The sequence below is a fragment of the Pungitius pungitius genome, chromosome 7 (genome assembly GCF_949316345.1).
Source record: "Pungitius pungitius chromosome 7, fPunPun2.1, whole genome shotgun sequence".
Classification (NCBI taxonomy): Eukaryota; Metazoa; Chordata; class Actinopteri; order Perciformes; family Gasterosteidae; genus Pungitius; species Pungitius pungitius.
Window position 1 is genome coordinate 15,477,328 of NC_084906.1, and position 17,423 is coordinate 15,494,750.

At 42.4% G+C, this 17,423-nt stretch overlaps 1 protein-coding gene across 3 annotated transcripts in view; it reads right to left on the reverse strand.

Moving 5' to 3' along the window:
* The window catches only part of pex5la (peroxisomal biogenesis factor 5-like a), a 55,152-nt gene that overhangs the window by 11,602 nt on the left and 26,127 nt on the right, over positions 1 to 17,423 (reverse strand). The window contains exons 2-8 of one of the 3 annotated variants that reach the window (XM_037468921.2): positions 16,948 to 17,052; positions 11,763 to 11,874; positions 9,296 to 9,505; positions 8,197 to 8,320; positions 7,790 to 7,883; positions 7,489 to 7,518; positions 5,473 to 5,568 (exon numbers count right to left, since the gene is read on the reverse strand). In XM_037468921.2, coding sequence (XP_037324818.2) covers positions 5,473 to 5,568; positions 7,489 to 7,518; positions 7,790 to 7,883; positions 8,197 to 8,320; positions 9,296 to 9,505; positions 11,763 to 11,874; positions 16,948 to 17,052 — 771 coding nt within the window. The remainder of the gene's footprint in view (positions 1 to 5,472; positions 5,569 to 7,488; positions 7,519 to 7,789; positions 7,884 to 8,196; positions 8,321 to 9,295; positions 9,506 to 11,762; positions 11,875 to 16,947; positions 17,053 to 17,423) is intronic. The other 2 variants (XM_037468923.2, XM_037468922.2) reach the window with 2 other exon arrangements.

A 17,423-nucleotide genomic window follows, 5' to 3' on the forward strand; every position in this document is an offset into this window, starting at 1 on the left:
CCAATCACCTGCACCTCCCTTGTGTATTTAAGCCCTGTGAGTCTCTCGTCTTGTGTGGCGTCATTACATGTCGAACGTTCATGTGTTCTTGGCAAGTAAGTCAAGTCTGTGGTTTCAAGTCCAGCTCCCTGTTTTTGTCTGTTTTGTTTTCTCCTCCTTCCTCTCCTTTTTGGTTGGAGTGATTTTGAGTTTGAGTTTTGACTATTAAAGTCCTTTTTATTTTTCAACACTACTCTGCGTCTGAGTCCTCCCGCCTTGCCCTCGCACCCGCGTATTGACATTTACTGCACACAATATTCTATATTTGGCAGTATATATATGTACATATTTGCTCAACTTTAGTACAGAAATGAGATCCACTGCACAGCAACCATTTACAGAAAATTGGTTAGCCTGTTACTCCTGTCGGGAACACTAGGAGCCAAATCCTGACACTTGTTCCGTGAATGCCAAATGAATGGTCACACGTTGCCAAATTGCGTCCTAAGGCCACAAAATGTGGCATTTAAAAGGCTACTTTTTAAACTGAGTCCGGCGCAGTACTGGTGTAAAACCAAAACGAGGGACTCGTCACTTCACACGGCTTCTTTTTCCCGTCCTCCTCTTTTGCACCCACCGTGGTGAAAAACGCACTCACTGTTATTTGTGAGTCATGCCAGCGTACGGCATCGTCACTCCAGATAAAGTGAACGTCACGCTTGTGTTTTTTCGTGAGAGTTTTCTTCCAGCTGGCTGAGTCGATGCCTCTGGCATTCTTCCTGTCAGAGGCAGAACAAACCGGGAAGAAGAATAACGCCAAACGGAGCACAACAGCCTCCTGTGACTAATGGAGTCCTCCATGGCCAGATACTCACCAGTACATGACTGTAACGTGTACTGTGTGTGTGTGTGTGTGTGTGTGTGTGTGTGTCAGAGGTGATCGCATTTCAGAGTCTTGTGACTGACACGGAGGCCATAGCGTGGCTCCTGACACGGAGAGATGGCAGGTAATCGCAGGCTGCTGAATCTCACACAAGTTCCCCGAAGGTGAGTCGCTGCTGTCTGAAATCCTGAGCTAGAGAAGCTGTGTGGATGGTGGCAGCTGTAGACCTTTAAAATTTCTAGCAGGATCTTGTCTCCATGTTTAAACAGTGTTTTTTTTTTCCACCACTGAAACATTACACGTTCACCAATGATGGTAAAACCCTTATGTTTCATTTATTTACTTGCATGCAATATTAATTAAGTCCAACGCACATGAATATGATATAATGTCTCAGTAACACACTTAACGGCTTTTGAAAATTCGATCTCATAGTTGAGGTTGCAATGATTAAAATTTGCAAAGTGACAGGACATTACATTAGGGCTGCTTGCTGCACCGTGAAAGGTCAAATCCTTTGGCGGTGTAATCCGGAAAGGATGAAAAAAACACTTTTCACAGACCTTTCACGATAGACTTTGTTACAGTGTTGTATGCCGAACACAACTGAGACGCTTGAGATGGTTGTTTTACGTTATGGAAGAAAACCTTGCGGTGGATCAATCGGGGGACTACGCTATTTTTGTTTCCCGTTTATTATTAGAATGATTTGTGACCAGACAGCTGGCAGCTGTTCTTGTTGTTGTCCAGTAAACATTGATGTATTGTGAAGGTGCCTTATGAGCTCATGAGGAATGGGCCGTGAGATGAAACAACACAATTCATTCAGGTGCTCGCAGCGTTTTTTTGTGATGTACAGTAGGTTGTCAATATGGAGCTATTTTTAAACTGATCCATGTAGTGTAACCTGTAACATTATTACGTAATCATGTGTTTCTGGTCAACGCAGGGGACATTCCAGTGGAAGTACAGAGTAAAATACTTTTCATGGCGGTTCCTTTGTAATGGATGAGTCTACACTTGGGTTTCATATTTTCTCCATTGTTGTGATCAACAACGTATCAACAATGCGCCTCGATCCTTAAGCAATCATCTTGTTATTTGCAGCTCATAGACGACGGGTTGTTCGCATCCGTCTAGTGTGCAACTTGTTCGACCCCTAATGCGTCACGGGTGACATTTAATTGCTCGCAGTATTAAAATGGGGAAAAATATGTGTACGTTTTTTAATTTACAAGAAATCTAGTCGTAACTTATTAATGCTGTGACGGGAGCATTTTTCGCCGGCATTGGCAGTTTAATTATGTGGAACAAGAGCAAGATACAGCGATGTAATTTATATCAGTAGCTCCGATGAAGCGTCGCAGGAGATGGATCGAATCCAGAGCACTTCCTGCCGCCGAATATGTCACCAATGTTTGGAAATTAACTGTGGCTTGGAGGATGGGTGGGGGATTCATTAGTTACTTCGTGAATACATTATTGAAAACGTAGATAATAATGTTCAAGGTTACACAAACCCTGGGCTGTTGGTGTCACCCACATTAGCAAAAGGTATATTCATTCACATTTTGCCTCTGGAATCCAATTAGTGTGTCTTAGTCAGCTGAACTGAACTGAAAATAAATATACACTGCCAGGAAAAGTAATTTGCAGAACTTGATAATCATGTCTACTCTGGTCAGCAAAAATACAGAAAAAGGATGCAAAAAAACAATTGCTTCAAAATGGGAAGAACGTTGACTTGAAAACAAAATACCCCCCCCCCCCCCACTACATAACGAATGAATGATCATCTTTAACAGCATTCAAAAGTACTATGTGGTCAAAGCGTGGGTGAAATATAAATCACAACCACTTCGTAAATCTGTAAACCATACATAAATAAAAGTAAAAAGTAAAATATAGGTCTACAGGCTTTGAAATGTTTGCCAACCAAAGCACGTTATTTCAAGTCATTTTTCTACTTTCTCATTGTTTAACTAAACTTCTACTAACTAATTCTAAGAAATGCTGTTAATTTGTTTCGTTAACATTTCGTTGAAATTCCTGTAATGAGTGCTTTGCTGCCATAATCTGTTCAATAAAAGTATTTGTCTTTGACCTCATCCGGTTCCTTCGGTTTGAGTTGTGTTAACTTGACACTCAACCTTTGGAGGAAAATTAAGCACATGCATAGCGTTTACTTATCCACTTTTTCCGTGCGACTTGAACTACTGAAAATCTCATTATTTACCAGTGACATGGAGCAGCCCCCCCAAAAAATAAGAACCTATTCTCATTTCCAGAGCCAGACTGGCCTTTAATGTTAATGAGTCACCCACTGCTCTGCTGCGTGGGCCAAGTCCTTGGTCAGCGAGACAAAAATAGCAAGCTGGGATCCCGATAATGTCACTCAGAGATGAATACAATACAAGTATGCAGGCCAAAGTGCTACCGATACATTTTGGCAGACAACGCGATTACACGTGGACGTCTGTGATTACAACTCATAGAGCTTCTGGGGATTTTATGCCCCACGAGCAGAGTTGTGATATTTGTTGTCACCTGGTGATGACGATGAATGCTTTCACAGTTCGTCTTTGTTTTCAAAAGAGAAAGCCGTAGCTGCTCCAGTGTGTCATAAAGCTCAGAGTTGTTGTCCATGACGATACCCCGAATAACTTACCTCCTCAGAATTTATTATCAGACTCTTATTTTAAAATAATTTAAAGTTCCTTCTCATGGCCTGTTGCCATTTTTCTCCACATCAGTGCCAACTTTTTCAAATGGATGTTTGGGAGCGTAATCCATGTCCTCTGTGGGTCCTAATTCTCTTCCCTTCGGCCGCTTCATCTAATTGAATGAATTGTGCGCTGATTTAATGTTCCCCTCCAGCCATCTGAGCAGTCTCTATCGCTCTCTTTATAAGTATGTAAAAGCATGCATATGCACAGCTACCATAATGGAAATGATCGGATTATGGGCTTCGACATCGGTGGTGGTTGAAGCCAAAATGGCCGACCACTTGCATGGGAGCTCCTCTGGAGCGGAGGCCCTGCACTCAGGCCGCTCGATCGACGGCGCGGGATACTGTTACGGATCGATGCTCCATGCTCAGACGCCCGTCCAGGAGCATCTCGGACTCTCGTCACTCACCTGCCCCGCTGGCTGATGCTTGTACTCTGAATCGTTTTCGGAGGACGTGCAACAAAGTGACATCTTTGCTAACTTTGTTGAAGGGTTGCCCAAGTATAGGCTTTCCACTCGTCTGCTGCTGCTCCTCTCCCTTTCTCGCAGTCTTGTTGGCCCCTGCTCTATTATTTATTGACCATACACGTAGCTCAGTGTGCAAAGGTCTACTGTAGCCCTCAGTAAAGCTGAAGCAACTCAGTAGAGAAAGCCTCGCTCCCATTTTCCCAGGAACGGAGATGTGCATTTAGTGGTAGAGTGGTTTTGTAAAAGGAAAAAAATTAAAGAATTTTGGCATAGCGAAATTTTGGTAAAGCACAGACACTGCTCTTTTAGTCACTCGGGGGGCCGTTGTTGTGCCAGTGTGATGAAACCTTTCAACTGAGAAGGATCTTACAAAAAAGTAGTAAAAAAAGCTGAAAACTTACTTTTATCTTACGTGGGAGTCATTTTCCATGTTGTCATGGCAAACAATCCCTTGAGATCCTCAGGAAGACTTTACAACTCAACACGTGGAGTGTGTAGGTACACAGTCTTATGAAGAATTGAGCCTCATCTAATTTCTGCAATTGTACCATCCCCTCGGGTATCATATTTCAGGCCCGTGAGATTGCTGACCTATTTACCTCCCTTTTGTGAGCCAGCTTCCTTTCTCTGAGTCAAATGCCCTGTGAACTTTAGCGCGTGTGAATTTAGCATGGACTATTAAACTGTCAGCTAACACCACAGGGGTGAGTAGATGCACGACACACGGCGGGGCTCATTTGACAAGGACATAAAAAGACCGGTTCGAGGCGAATGGAATTCAGCTCCACGGGGCCTCATTTAGATGCATTCAAATTGCACAAACAATTATGAGGCTACATGGGCATAGATTAAGGAAATGTGACACTAAAAGAGAGGCTTCGTGGCTCTTTATTCAAAGCACTCAAGGCACTGTTCCATTAAGTTGGATACTTATTGGCAGGATGTTTTTTTTTTTCTACTGTCTTTACAAACAAGATTATTAAAACCATATACTACATCACCATTTGTGATCAAAATCTGTCAATCTCATATGATCAGTCCTGGGTGGTCAAGGGTCCGGGTTTCGCCCCATTTGGGCCAATCAGTGACCCCCGGGGGTCTGGTCCCGGGGGTCTGACCCTGGGGGTCTGGTCCCGGGGGTCTGACCCTGGGGGTCTGATCCTTTCTATTGCAGGTGTTACACAGGTTGGATCCATCACTGGCGTGGGTCTGCGCTGCTTATTGCTAGATGCTTAAGCTTCCTGCCGACCGCTAACTGCAGGCATGTCTCCTGTTTTTTTTGTTTCTGCCATTCAGGATTTAAACTGGTAAGTTGTGCATGGACACCGCTATCGTCAACTTCAAAATCAGACACGACATTGCAGATGGCATATTTAAGTCAGCTTTGGAGATGGGAGTCGACCTCTGCTCACCTCAACGGCGGCCTTCGCTCGCTCAAACTCCTCCTCCAGGGACTGATGTCTGGAAAGGAGGGCGCTGCCCAACCGCTGCTCCTTGACTAGGCGAGCCTGTCACACACACAGACACACAAACACACACATTTCATTACACATACATTCATTCAAAGTCTAATAAACAACAACAACAACACATCCCAAGCAGATCCGCCGACACACACACACACACACACACACATATCAGCCCAGCACATCACTCACACAACCGATCAGCCAGAGGGAGAGACGGGCAGGGAGAGTGTGCAGGGTCAGCCGTCTCCGCTTTCCCAGGGACGAGTAAATATCCCTGCCTCGACAAAGCCTCTGACATGCTTAGGAAGGCCAGCAGAATCACTGCTGTCAGCATCTCGTCCAGCCCCTCATCCGAGTGCCATGCTACTCATCCAGCCTTTTGCAATTTCACTCCCCCCCCCTCCCCCCACCCAATCCCTGTTCCCGTGCACCTGCACATGCAAAATCTGAATTATGTTGATAGCCTCTCCGTTATGAACTTGCTGATGGAAAAAAAAAAAAGAAAAAGCATCGTGCTGCTGTGCAAAAAAAAAGGACACCAATTACACACATGTGGTTTTGCGTTTTGGTTACGGTGCAGTCTCCATGATTCCACAATGCACCTACAAAGGGTAAATTACTTTATAATATAATATAGCCTCTCATGCTCAGATGTGACATGGTGGCTGGATTTTCTGTAAATAGCTGAAATGCAGAAAATCTATAACACAGAGTAGAGGAATGAATTCCTCCATGTCAGTGGCTTCCCTCCGAATGGACCAGCCAGTACCTGCAACAATCTCTACAGAGAGGCATGATCCAAGATTAACTGAGGTAACTTCATCTCAGTATTAATGGACTCTTCCATCGATTGTAGATAACCACATTTCTTCTATTTAAAGGACAAACATGTTTTATGTGTTGTTAAAAATCCTACTACATTCTCAAAGCTCTTTGATGTATTTAATACACTTAAGTACTCTTTTGTATGCTTGGTTAAAACATTTGTTGTTATCAGGTAATTTTTGTTGTATCTATTTATTCATCTTAAATCCATCTGAAGTGTGGCAATATTTGGCATCCTGAAAAGAGATAAAGCAATAGGAAGGAAGATGTCAGCTGATGTCAGGCTCTGGTTGTTTCAGAAACAAGGGCTTATTTTAGGATTTAGGAATTAGTATTTTTCATTCAATGTGGCATTCATTAATATACCAGTACTGGAAGAAATTCTATTTGTGTGAAAACATTGGATTGTGCTTTGAGTTTAGCACTCTGGAGTTTTGGGCTGTGTCCGAACATTTACACACATCTTTGCATAGTTCAATTTGTCGTGTGTACACAGTTCAATGGAGAATTTGATCCAGGAATAATGCCACGGCCAGATCATAGCACTAAAGATACACAAATAATTCAATACTTTCATCAGTGGGCCATCGGCTGTATGCTGTATATCATGCAACACACGGTTCCCTTCCTCGCATGCATTTATGTGTTTGAGTGTGTGTGTGTGTCTGTGTTGTACCTGCAAGGTGGGAAACTTAAACCACCCTTTACAGTATCACTGTCAGCTATCAGGTAACTCCTGAGCAAAATGAATGTAGCGTGTTTGTTTGCCAACAAAACCCTGTCGGTTATCTTTAATCCGATGGTCTATTATTCATCAGAGTGCTGGAAAGGTGTTGAACTAGCTTGACGGAATCAACCCTAATGGGCTCAGAGTAGTGGTGTCTGGGAACAAGACCCCGTTAATGCAAACTTACACAGAGGAAGAGCGCTTGACATTTGGACCTTGTAGCACCACAAAGGAACCATCTCAAGAACAACAATGTATCTGGATTTTGTCAAGGCTGCCTTTTGGCCTCAATAATCTCCTCTATTTGGCCCTTTAAATCAGATTTTTTGAGAGACGTGATGCTTTTTTCCCGGTGCAAATGTATAACTCTTCCAATATCATATCAAAGGATGCATAGCGAGGCTTACATGTCTTCCACTAATATACTGCTTGTTGAGCTGAAATGGAAGAATTGTAGCTGTTAGAACAAAATTCAGAGTAAGCAATTACTCAACAGGGCGACTCGTTGGGAACAAACCTCCCTTTTAGGGCTACATTATCGTGCATTGGCATGCAGTTGCTTCATAATTTTGTGGACTCATTGTGGAGGTTTTTACCATCAGTCAGAAGAATATGTTTGAGATGTGTGACGCTTTCTCATTTCAAAAGGATGTTGATTTCAAGAGCAGACAGTGATTACGGCTCTCTTCTGTCTTACTAAGCACTTACTTGAGATGCTAAAGCAGAATCTGGCTCCCCCTTGGCATGTACTTCCAAGGCATTCTTGTTTAATGGCTCTATTTGGGTTTTACAGTCTATGGACCTAAAGCAGAAGAGGAAAAGGAGGGTTTACGTCATACAGACAGACACTTCTGATTCTCCTGGGAGTAGTATCCCCTAGTAGATCTACACCTACGTTTGGGAATGGAAAATGAATTATGGAAGCATCATGGTGAGTTCAAACTTGACACAAAACGCCATTTAGAATGTATTTCTGAGCGCGTGGCAAATATGAATCTCAAGTGAAGAATCGGACTCTTTAGCTGTTGCATAGTCCACTATGTTCACCCTCTGGTCTCTGGCTGCCATTTAGAGCTCAGCAGATGGCACGCATAGTGCATCAAGACGACACCTACCACAGGAACTCATTGGAGGAATGCTTAGAAGAACGCCGCCTCTCCAACTTCCATTTCCTGTTGCCAATACTCTCGGGGTTCGGGTTCAGCTCTTCCCATTTATCCAACGTTGACACAATGGTAACTAGTGACAAGAATAAAGTAAGAATAAAATCTTTAAACTCTAAATTAGCAACAGAAGCAACTTCGTTGCAGATCAAAAACATCCTCAATTTTTAATCAAATAAGTCACTAATAAATTGAAATTGAACCTCTTAAATATCAGTTAGCCTTAGGTCAATCTATTATCTGGTAATTAGGATAAACTCTAATGGGTTTTGAGATTTGTATCAAGGCAAAGATAGTACATTTAAAATGTTCATTAAGCAATAAGCCAAATTTAAAATGAATAACTATTAGTGCTTTTGGTGCCTAAATGAAAAGAATATAACCTCAATCGTAACAGAAAGTAAAGTTTTGCTTAAATGACACAAGGCTTATAGTCTCACCACCACGAATTACCGTCCACAGTGTGGTCGGACACAGTCTGCATAATTAGTTCTCATGAAGACTTTAACCTTTTCAACTGGCAAATAGGAAAGTAATTGGCCGTTTCCTCTTAATGTCTTTTAAGATGATCCCTTTCATTACAGTGCACTGGCCTGATCCGTCTTTGCTCTATCCTCATGGTGTGCGTAGTCGCTCCCACGGGGGTTTGATAGGAGTCTGAGTAGTTGGGGAAAGTGGGTATGCGTGTGGCGGTTTGCTGGTGAATAATGAAGTTAAGGAATGTGCACAAAGATATGATTAAAGTTTTACAAGTCATTGTGGGGAAAATTGGGAGTCAGATAATTCCATGGGCCATTTAGGCATCGGCAGTCATAGAAATATCGATGCTGGATGCACAGAACACGGATGCCTTGGCGGTGAAGACACATCGCGTCGGCCGGTATGATACCTCCACTCTTGTGTGTGCATTATTGAGCGACGCCAGCTAACTGAAAGCCGCTCTGCACCACTCTCCCAAAGAGACTGACCTTCTTTTGCCCATGAATTGCATTTTAGGAATTATTTTGGCTTCTCGTAAGAGAAAAAGAATCCTTCAACAATCCGCCTGTACCTGAGTCTATCGATGCCCTCTCTGAAGTCCTGGTGCTTTTTCCCGCCTGCTCAACCTCCACCTGGATCAGCTCCGTCTCATCCGTCTTCTTCCTGTGGGAGTTTTTCTTCTGGCTGTTGCCGCGGGAGGACTGAGGGCTCCTCTTGTCCTTGCTGCTCTTCCTTTCGCCGGGTTCGCTGAGATCCAGCAGGTCCAGCGTTGAAGATAGAACTGCGAGGGACATGACGGAGGTTTAGTTGACCGTTGACAGATACCTTTTCGGGTGGATAATGTGTCTGTCCGTGGAGAGACTTTCATTTTCCAACATACTGAGCATTCTGGTATGAATGGATACTTTAAGCGCCCTTTAATCTTAGAAAAAGTGCTTTTTTAAAAACTTTTACCAGGGTTCCACATTTTTGAAACTGTCCTTTCTCTTCCTGATGAGATGGGAGGAAAGTTTAACTTCAAGTCCTGCATGAAGCTTCGATTTTGATCTGCACATTTTCCGACACTGAGTTGCGCTGTCAAAGGTGGTTAAGCTGCCACTGGATTGCCCCCAGGGTGGGCATCTAAAAAATATACTTCTGCTCCTTTCAGTGAATCTAAATATACTGCAGGCCACTCACTGCACAGGCCGATAAGGATGAGACAGCCCCTTGAGGAGCTCCGGTTTGTTCATTTAAGCAATTCCATCGCAGGTTGTTCAAGCGTCAAAGAGGCACAGAGCCGTCGGTCAAAGTGCGATGGCGTTTGTCCGTGATGTCGTCCAGCTTCATGTTGACTGTAGACTCTGGACTAGTGTTGTAAATCTGAGCTAATACTCAAATCATAGTTCTTCTCTTGAAGGGAAAATGGGTAATTAGTGAGATACATTGAAATGCTTGGGTAAGAGATAGAATGTAAAGCTTATTTCTTTAGATATAATTCATTGTGATTATATCATCTAATCATCCTTGTGGTTGTACACTCAAAGGTTAACATTACAATTATTACATTACATTGTCTGCGTAATGCACATCTTGTTCATTGCGGCACATTATGCTGTTGGTTATAGGGGGAATAATTATGCAGTTTCAAATTCTCTTTTTCATTGCGTCCTGATTTTTATGAGCCAAAGGTCAGTTATCCAAACAGAAGGGATGGAAAACGTTGCCTTTAAAGTCAACTTCAGACTCACAGCGCCTGTTTAAACAGCCCTTTTAGCTCCAAACTAGCACACGTGAGTGCGTAATTGGCGTGCTGCTGTTTCATGACAACCAACTGAGAGCATTCCTTGACTGAAATCTCTGCGTAATTAGAGAGCATGCTTGTCTTCCATGCCTTGTGCTCTTTAGATGGCAAGTCAAATTAAAAATCAAGGCAGACTCACTCGTGGGGAAGGTTTGCCTGAAGAGTTTTCAGCACCGAAAGGAAGCACAAGCTGTTCATGAAAGTGCAATGATGTCAAAAATGTTTTGGCACCCTCGAGTGTACTTGAAATGATGAGGCCGGGAAGACAATGGCAGAAGTTTTCTTCATCAACTGGATATATTAACTGGATGCTTGTATATTAATCAAACGAGTAATGAGTTTCTGCGGTGGCCAATGGGTTGATGGTGAGCAAATAAATATGAGTGCTGAGCATTTTTAGTTGAGTCCAGGTTTCAGCTATAATGCATAATGAAAACAGTCATTATGGGTTGGATAGAAGAGGAAATGTGTGCATTCTAATGTGACCTTCATGAGTAAAACCGGTTCAATTAGTATTCTTATCAAAGGTTACCAAGATGCTCTCAAGGGCATTTTACCAGCAACGATCGTCTGTAGTTATTACGAGCAGGTTTGTTTTAAGACGTTATAGTAATTGTTGAACCAGTGGCTCCTTGAAAGAAAAAGTGATCATCGTTCATTTTTTAGTTTCTTATTCCTTTTAGTTGTAAATGACCAATTATATAAAGCCTACATCGGCACTGGGGAGACAGAAGGTTTAGTGCAGGACTTTGACCGCCTGAATCAGCGCAGTCAGGGGCCGGTGTGGAGATGACACATGTCAGCTGTGCAATCTGCTTGTGCAAATCATCGTCGTTCAAAAGATGGTACAGCTCAGTGATCAAGGTCCCGCCTCCACGTGGAAAGCAAGATGGCTTTTTTTTAAAACAAGGCATCTGTCAAAACATTGATTTCCTCAACGCCTGCTTTAACCCAGTTGATTTTAAGTCAATTTCTTGGGTGGAATAAACGGTTGGAATTAATACAACAACAACGTGGGCAAGTAAACATAATGGACAAGCACTGACGCGGATTTTCCAGTTTGCGCCAATGCGTGTAACGGTAGTGGTTGAAAACACACATCATACATAGAATGACTTTAATATATAACAGAAAGAGAGAGAGAGAGAGAGAGAGAGATACTAATTGATTAGCATATTATTATTTTGACATTGAGCTCTGTCCTAATAGGCCTGTAATCCGCATGTCCTTTTTTCAATACTGTGGTGTACTGTACCAGCTGTGTTTGAAGTCACTGGGCGGGAAACCCCATCGCACTTGGTCTCGCAGAGGAAATCGTCGATGGAGGGACTTAACAGCGGGCGGCTCTCCTGTTGCTCGCCGACCAGCTGTAAGGGCAAACAGACAACACAGTTCAGGCTGTCGCTCATCATACTAAAAGTCCCTGGTAATGTATAATAAGTTCAGTCCTTTGGGGAAAACATCTTTCAAAAGTCAGACAAAAATCCCCATTATGAACCCAAGCCACTTGTACATAATTAAGTAAACTGGGTCTCTCATTTATAATATATTCAAGAAATCGGTTTTCCACAGAAAGACGCCCAGGTTTCCATCGTGCATTACTCGTAGTCATTGAGAGAACTACTGAAAAGAGAAACCTGCTGGATCTGTACCACACAATAATTGTTTGACCATTATTAACTATCAATCCAATATTCCAAACCAGCTCGCCTCCGCAGCTGCAGTAGATTCCAATTAATTATTGGTACCCTGAAGCCTTGATGTTGCAGGTGCAGCTGGCCACAATTTACCAACCAATGCCCCATCATTTCGTTGTCTCTTAGAAAGGGTAAAGCACAAGCACTTTCTTCTGCCTGCGTATTGTGTATGTGATGCTGGCGGAGAGGAAACATGACATTTGTTATCGTAGCTCTCCAGGCCACCATCGCAGGCAGAATTTAAATGAAGGTGCTAAAGTTTAATTACCAATAATGGAATGGATTCTCTACAACATTTCACCGACCAAACAGCTTTAAACGTAATACATAATTAGTAGTGGGAAAAGTTATTTTTTAATAACTTTTCTTCTGAACTGACTAAAACTCAGTAAATAAGTGGAAAGAAACTGGATTCAGGTTTAGAAAAAGGTGATAAAATACAGAAATGACCATAAAACATCACCAAGTACGGAACAATTTAATGTTAATTAAATGCAATTTAACATTATAACATTCATAAGAGCAATACTTCTTGCAGGACTGTTGTATTAGAAAGCATTAGTTTTATCTAGATGCATCTTAGAAAGTCCCAACTGAGTTACTATAGTTTCTAAGATTGAACGTGTGCACAGATATATAGTTGTGTTTGTTATCTATTCTCATAAAATGGTTTTAGCATTATTCAGCGGTAAGATATAGACCGAAGGCTAAATAAAAGAGAACTAATTGATGTTTTATTAAATGGATTTCATGAATTTTACTTCATGCAAAAGTGTCTCTGCAGTTGGCAATCAATAACTAAGATAAGTGAAATGAAGAAGATGATAAAGTACTATGAAAGAAATTATACAGAGGAAACCTTCCCCGCAGCCACAAAAAAGTCTATAAAAAACAAAAACGAAAAGGGGGGACATTGCTTTGTTGAGCTAGAGTTCGTGCAGCGCTGCAAGAGCGCTGACCCAGCGTGGGTAATTAGGGTTTGTGCTGTTGTATTAGAATACAGCTTTGGTTTGGGGGAAGTGTCACAGTGTGAAGTAACCTAATTTCACCCTCTGCTGCTGCCGGGCCACCAAATTTTGGATTGCGGCGACAAAGCATCGGGTGAAAGTACACCGTTGTAGTCTTTTAAAGGTCAAAATTGACCTGGTGGGTTACGAGATTGAGTCTGAGAGGAGGCTGAGCCAGCTGTGTATCTGTTAAAGTTGATGCCTCGTTTCGTCTTGACCTTCAAAATTCATGAAGCCTGAATAAAAACTAGTCAACTGTTGGTCTTTTATGAAGAAAAAAAAAAAAATCCATGAATGAAAGGATTTTTGCCCGTTTTCAACTCAACCTGAAACTTGTGACATTATGAAACACACAGGACACAATGAGGGTAACAAGATGAGAGAAGCCCTCCTGTCATTATTTACCACATCAAAACAATATTTCCCTTTTAGCCTGCGAGTTTGTCTTTGTTGTTGTTAATGAGAGGGAGGTATGATGCTCTGGCTCACTGTGTTGTGTGTAGCCTGCTGGCCTCTTTTTTTAAATTTTTTGGAATATTTCATAATCTGGTTCACTCAAAAATATCTGGCAGGTGTTGTTAACAATCTGGTAAAAAGTTGTTGATTAGTCTCATTGACAGAAAAATTGCCGTCAGTTTTGAAAACCGATAACCTTTTAGTCACTTTTCAACAAAAATTCTAACTTCTTCAATGTGAAAATGTGATGAGAGAAATAGAAAAACATACACAGTAGAAGGATAACACTTAAAACGTTTGACTCGTTGATGGACATCAGGTTTCTCACCAACATTTCATTTAACATGTGGAAACACTCGTTTTCGGGGAACAGAGCCTGAACACACCATCATGCAACTGAACGGAACCCTTGTTCAATGTCCATTAGCGGTGTTGCCACGGTTACCGGCCATCTTTCACGTTGATTCAAACACGGATGGCCCCGCTGAGTCGTGTCCACTGCTGAAAGTTGCCAGCGTTGGCATATTCTACGTTGTGTTTGGTTGTGAAATGAGAATTTTCACCACAAACTGCAACCAGCTGGTCCCTCAATTGACTTGTCGAGGACGACGAAAACACAATCTCTGGTACGGGAAGCCACCGCTTTGTAAATAAACGATGCATTTTTTTCTTATATGTAACGCGCTGTTTTTCTGAGTACTTCCTGTGACTGCCATCGGGGGCCTAATTTAGCTAATGTTCATAAAAAGATGAGGTTTTCGGCTCTTCTAATCATCCAGAAAATAAAGGGGACAGACGGCCCACCGCATCCGTCTGGGGAAGTGAAACAAGCACTTTGGTAGCCGGTAACCTGCAAACAATTAACCAAGAGAGCAGCTCTGTGAGCTCTTTGCCCATTACTTTCACTACAAGGAGGGTTATCATTTCCCTCTTTTGCTACCCCCCCCCCCCCCCTTCTGTTATACCTTTTTGCTCATCGCCTATGCAAATCACTTTGCCACTTTGTTCCGCTTTAAGGAGCGGCGTAGAAAATTACGTAATGGAGAACTTGAGCTAATTGTGCCGCTTGGGCTTGACTCCAAGAGATCTCTCAGATGTTGCTGCTAATGGAGCCGCGTAGCGGTTAAACTTGTCAGAGCTTTGAAGGCGGGGAGGTCGAGGTGAGGACAGGAGGAGGTGGAGCGCATGGAAAACACTACACAAAAGGGAAAGGTGGATACAAAATATCAAAGCAGAGGCGAGGGCAGCACAGGCTCGAGGCTCTGATAGGGGAGGTTGTCTTGAGAAATAACCACAGCGCCCTTCGGTGTGTTTTGTTCACATGGAATGAGATGTGATCGGGAATTGTACCACACTTAACTCTTTAAAATCTACTAAAAATAATATAAGTTTGAGTGTCTTTGTTCTGATGTGTCTTAGTAGATGTCCTCTGTGAGGATTGGTCATTACAGTTGTGTCAGAGCTCTTCCATGTTCTCCACAGAGCTGCCTGAAGGAGTTCAGTTATCGTAGTTGGGTATTTTATGACTCCTCGTGGTACATTTGGTAATTTATCTAAGTATTCATGTAAACACATAGTATTGACTCAGGATTAACTAGAGTGCCAATGTTTGTTATGAAGGAATGTTTCGTATTAAAAATGTAGCTCATGGAATACAATTCAATGGTCGTTTTCATGGCACCAGGAAAAGCAAACTGCACGTTGGTATAGATAACTGGATAATAGATAATTAGTTAGGTGCAAGCCATACTGCTTCCTTTAAGATTCTCTGAGAGCTTCCGTAGAAGCTCAATGAGACTTGCTATGTGGTATTTGGCTTTAATGCACTTGACTTGAGACGACATTTGGCGCGAGGAGCCACAGCCACTGTCACGGAGCCTTTCTCACTCGCTAAGTGACATCGAGATGGGCGTCTAAATCTGCAGCTTCGGTCGCTGTCGTGTCCTCTGGCCGCATTCAGGCAACGTCCAAGATGGGCTGAAGTGGGCTTCAGTTGTTTTAACAAAGGGTTTGAACAAAGAATGAGTGAGAAGTGAATTACGGCAACCTAAAGTTTTTTTTTTGTTGCTTTACTCAGTCCAGCAAAAAGAAAATGAGGGCTTTGTTCTTATAAATCCGTAGTCACGGATAACTTAACATGACCGATATTTTAACTTGCTTTGGTTACATTGGCTTCCTTAGGCCCTGCATGTTTTTATAAATGGATTATTTCCATTTTTGACTCCACTAAAACCCTGGACTGCAATTATTACAAACACACTGTTGGTTTAGGAAGTATGTCAAATTACATTAACATATTTAACAAATGTAACTATACATTTATTTATAGATATACAAGTAATATCTCATTTGTGTGAACACAGCAGTTTCCATCCTTCAGCAGAAATTCAGGGACATAATTTAATCCCTTCAACTTGAGTGGAAGCATTATCTGAATGGCAGCTAATCAAAATTAGACATTGTGTTAAAAAATTGAACAAGTAATAAGCATGCTACAGGTCATTAAACACAGACAGACATACAAGAGGACACACACACACTCACACACAATTACACATTGTACACATTACAGAAAGCAATCAAGCACAGAGCAAGAAAACTCATATTGCCATCTGGAGCACCGACTGCATCCAGCTACAACATTTCTTTAAAAAGCAAAAGAGGAGTGAAAAGCTCAGCCATTTGCTGCATTGTTTTTGTACACTGAGAGCTCCATCAGTGGCTCAATGCCGTGCGGTGTGGCGTTGCCTCTTAGCAATGCATTCACACACTGTTTGTGTTGAGTTTCAGCTGCTCATGAGGTGTAAAAAGTTCACGCAGGATTGCTTCTATCCTGGTTATGAATGAGAGGGGAAAGTTGTGCGACCCTCTGTTAAATCCACCCTCATACCTACCAAATACAGAATAGATGGTAACTAGAAGAGCACCATGAATTTTTCAGAGGCTAATTTGAAAAGATAAAAAGTCATGTGGATTATTGCAGCAATTTGAGGCTGCTCCTGTATAGATCATGAGAGCGTAACTCTAATGATGTAGGATGGTTTTATACCCCATAGAGCTGCTGGAAACACAGTATTTGTTGCTTCGTTGTTAGATATAACGGTCACAAGGCCATACTAAATGAGTTAGTAGACAGTGGAGGTCAGTTATAGTACACTCAAAGCTTTGCTATTGTTCGGTATGACACAGGAGGACGTTCTACTTGAATGGCAGGAGAAGGGTGTGGGGAGGGGGGAGGGGGGAGGGGGGGAGAGGGAGTTTCTGAAATGGTTCTGCCCACCTTGGTAGTCACTGTGAGGAGGGGCTTCCCTTCTGATGACGCCTTACTTGGTATCTCCTTCAGCACCATGGCAACAGTCCTATCTGCAGCCCTAGAGTCTTTCCCCTACAACAGTGAAATCAACAATGACTTGTGTCAGGACAGTTTGACAACTCAGTGCTTTTTGACTCGTCCAGGGCATCTTACAGAAAAGACTTTATCGTATGAGGATGGAGGTACTGTGTAGGGAAACTGTCTGCGGCAAAAAACACATCGACTGAAGACACTTCCACAAAACTATGGTCATGAAAAAGAGCGTCACTGCACAATGTGGAGAGGGTTGACTGTAGACACTGATGAGCATGGTTGTCCGAAGCACTACGTATCCCGTGCTGGTGATGACAGAATATAAGAATAATTGCACAGACTATATTATTCACTAAGTATTAGGTACGGTGTAAGTCAGATGAATGTCCATGTGTGCTGAGCAGCTGGCC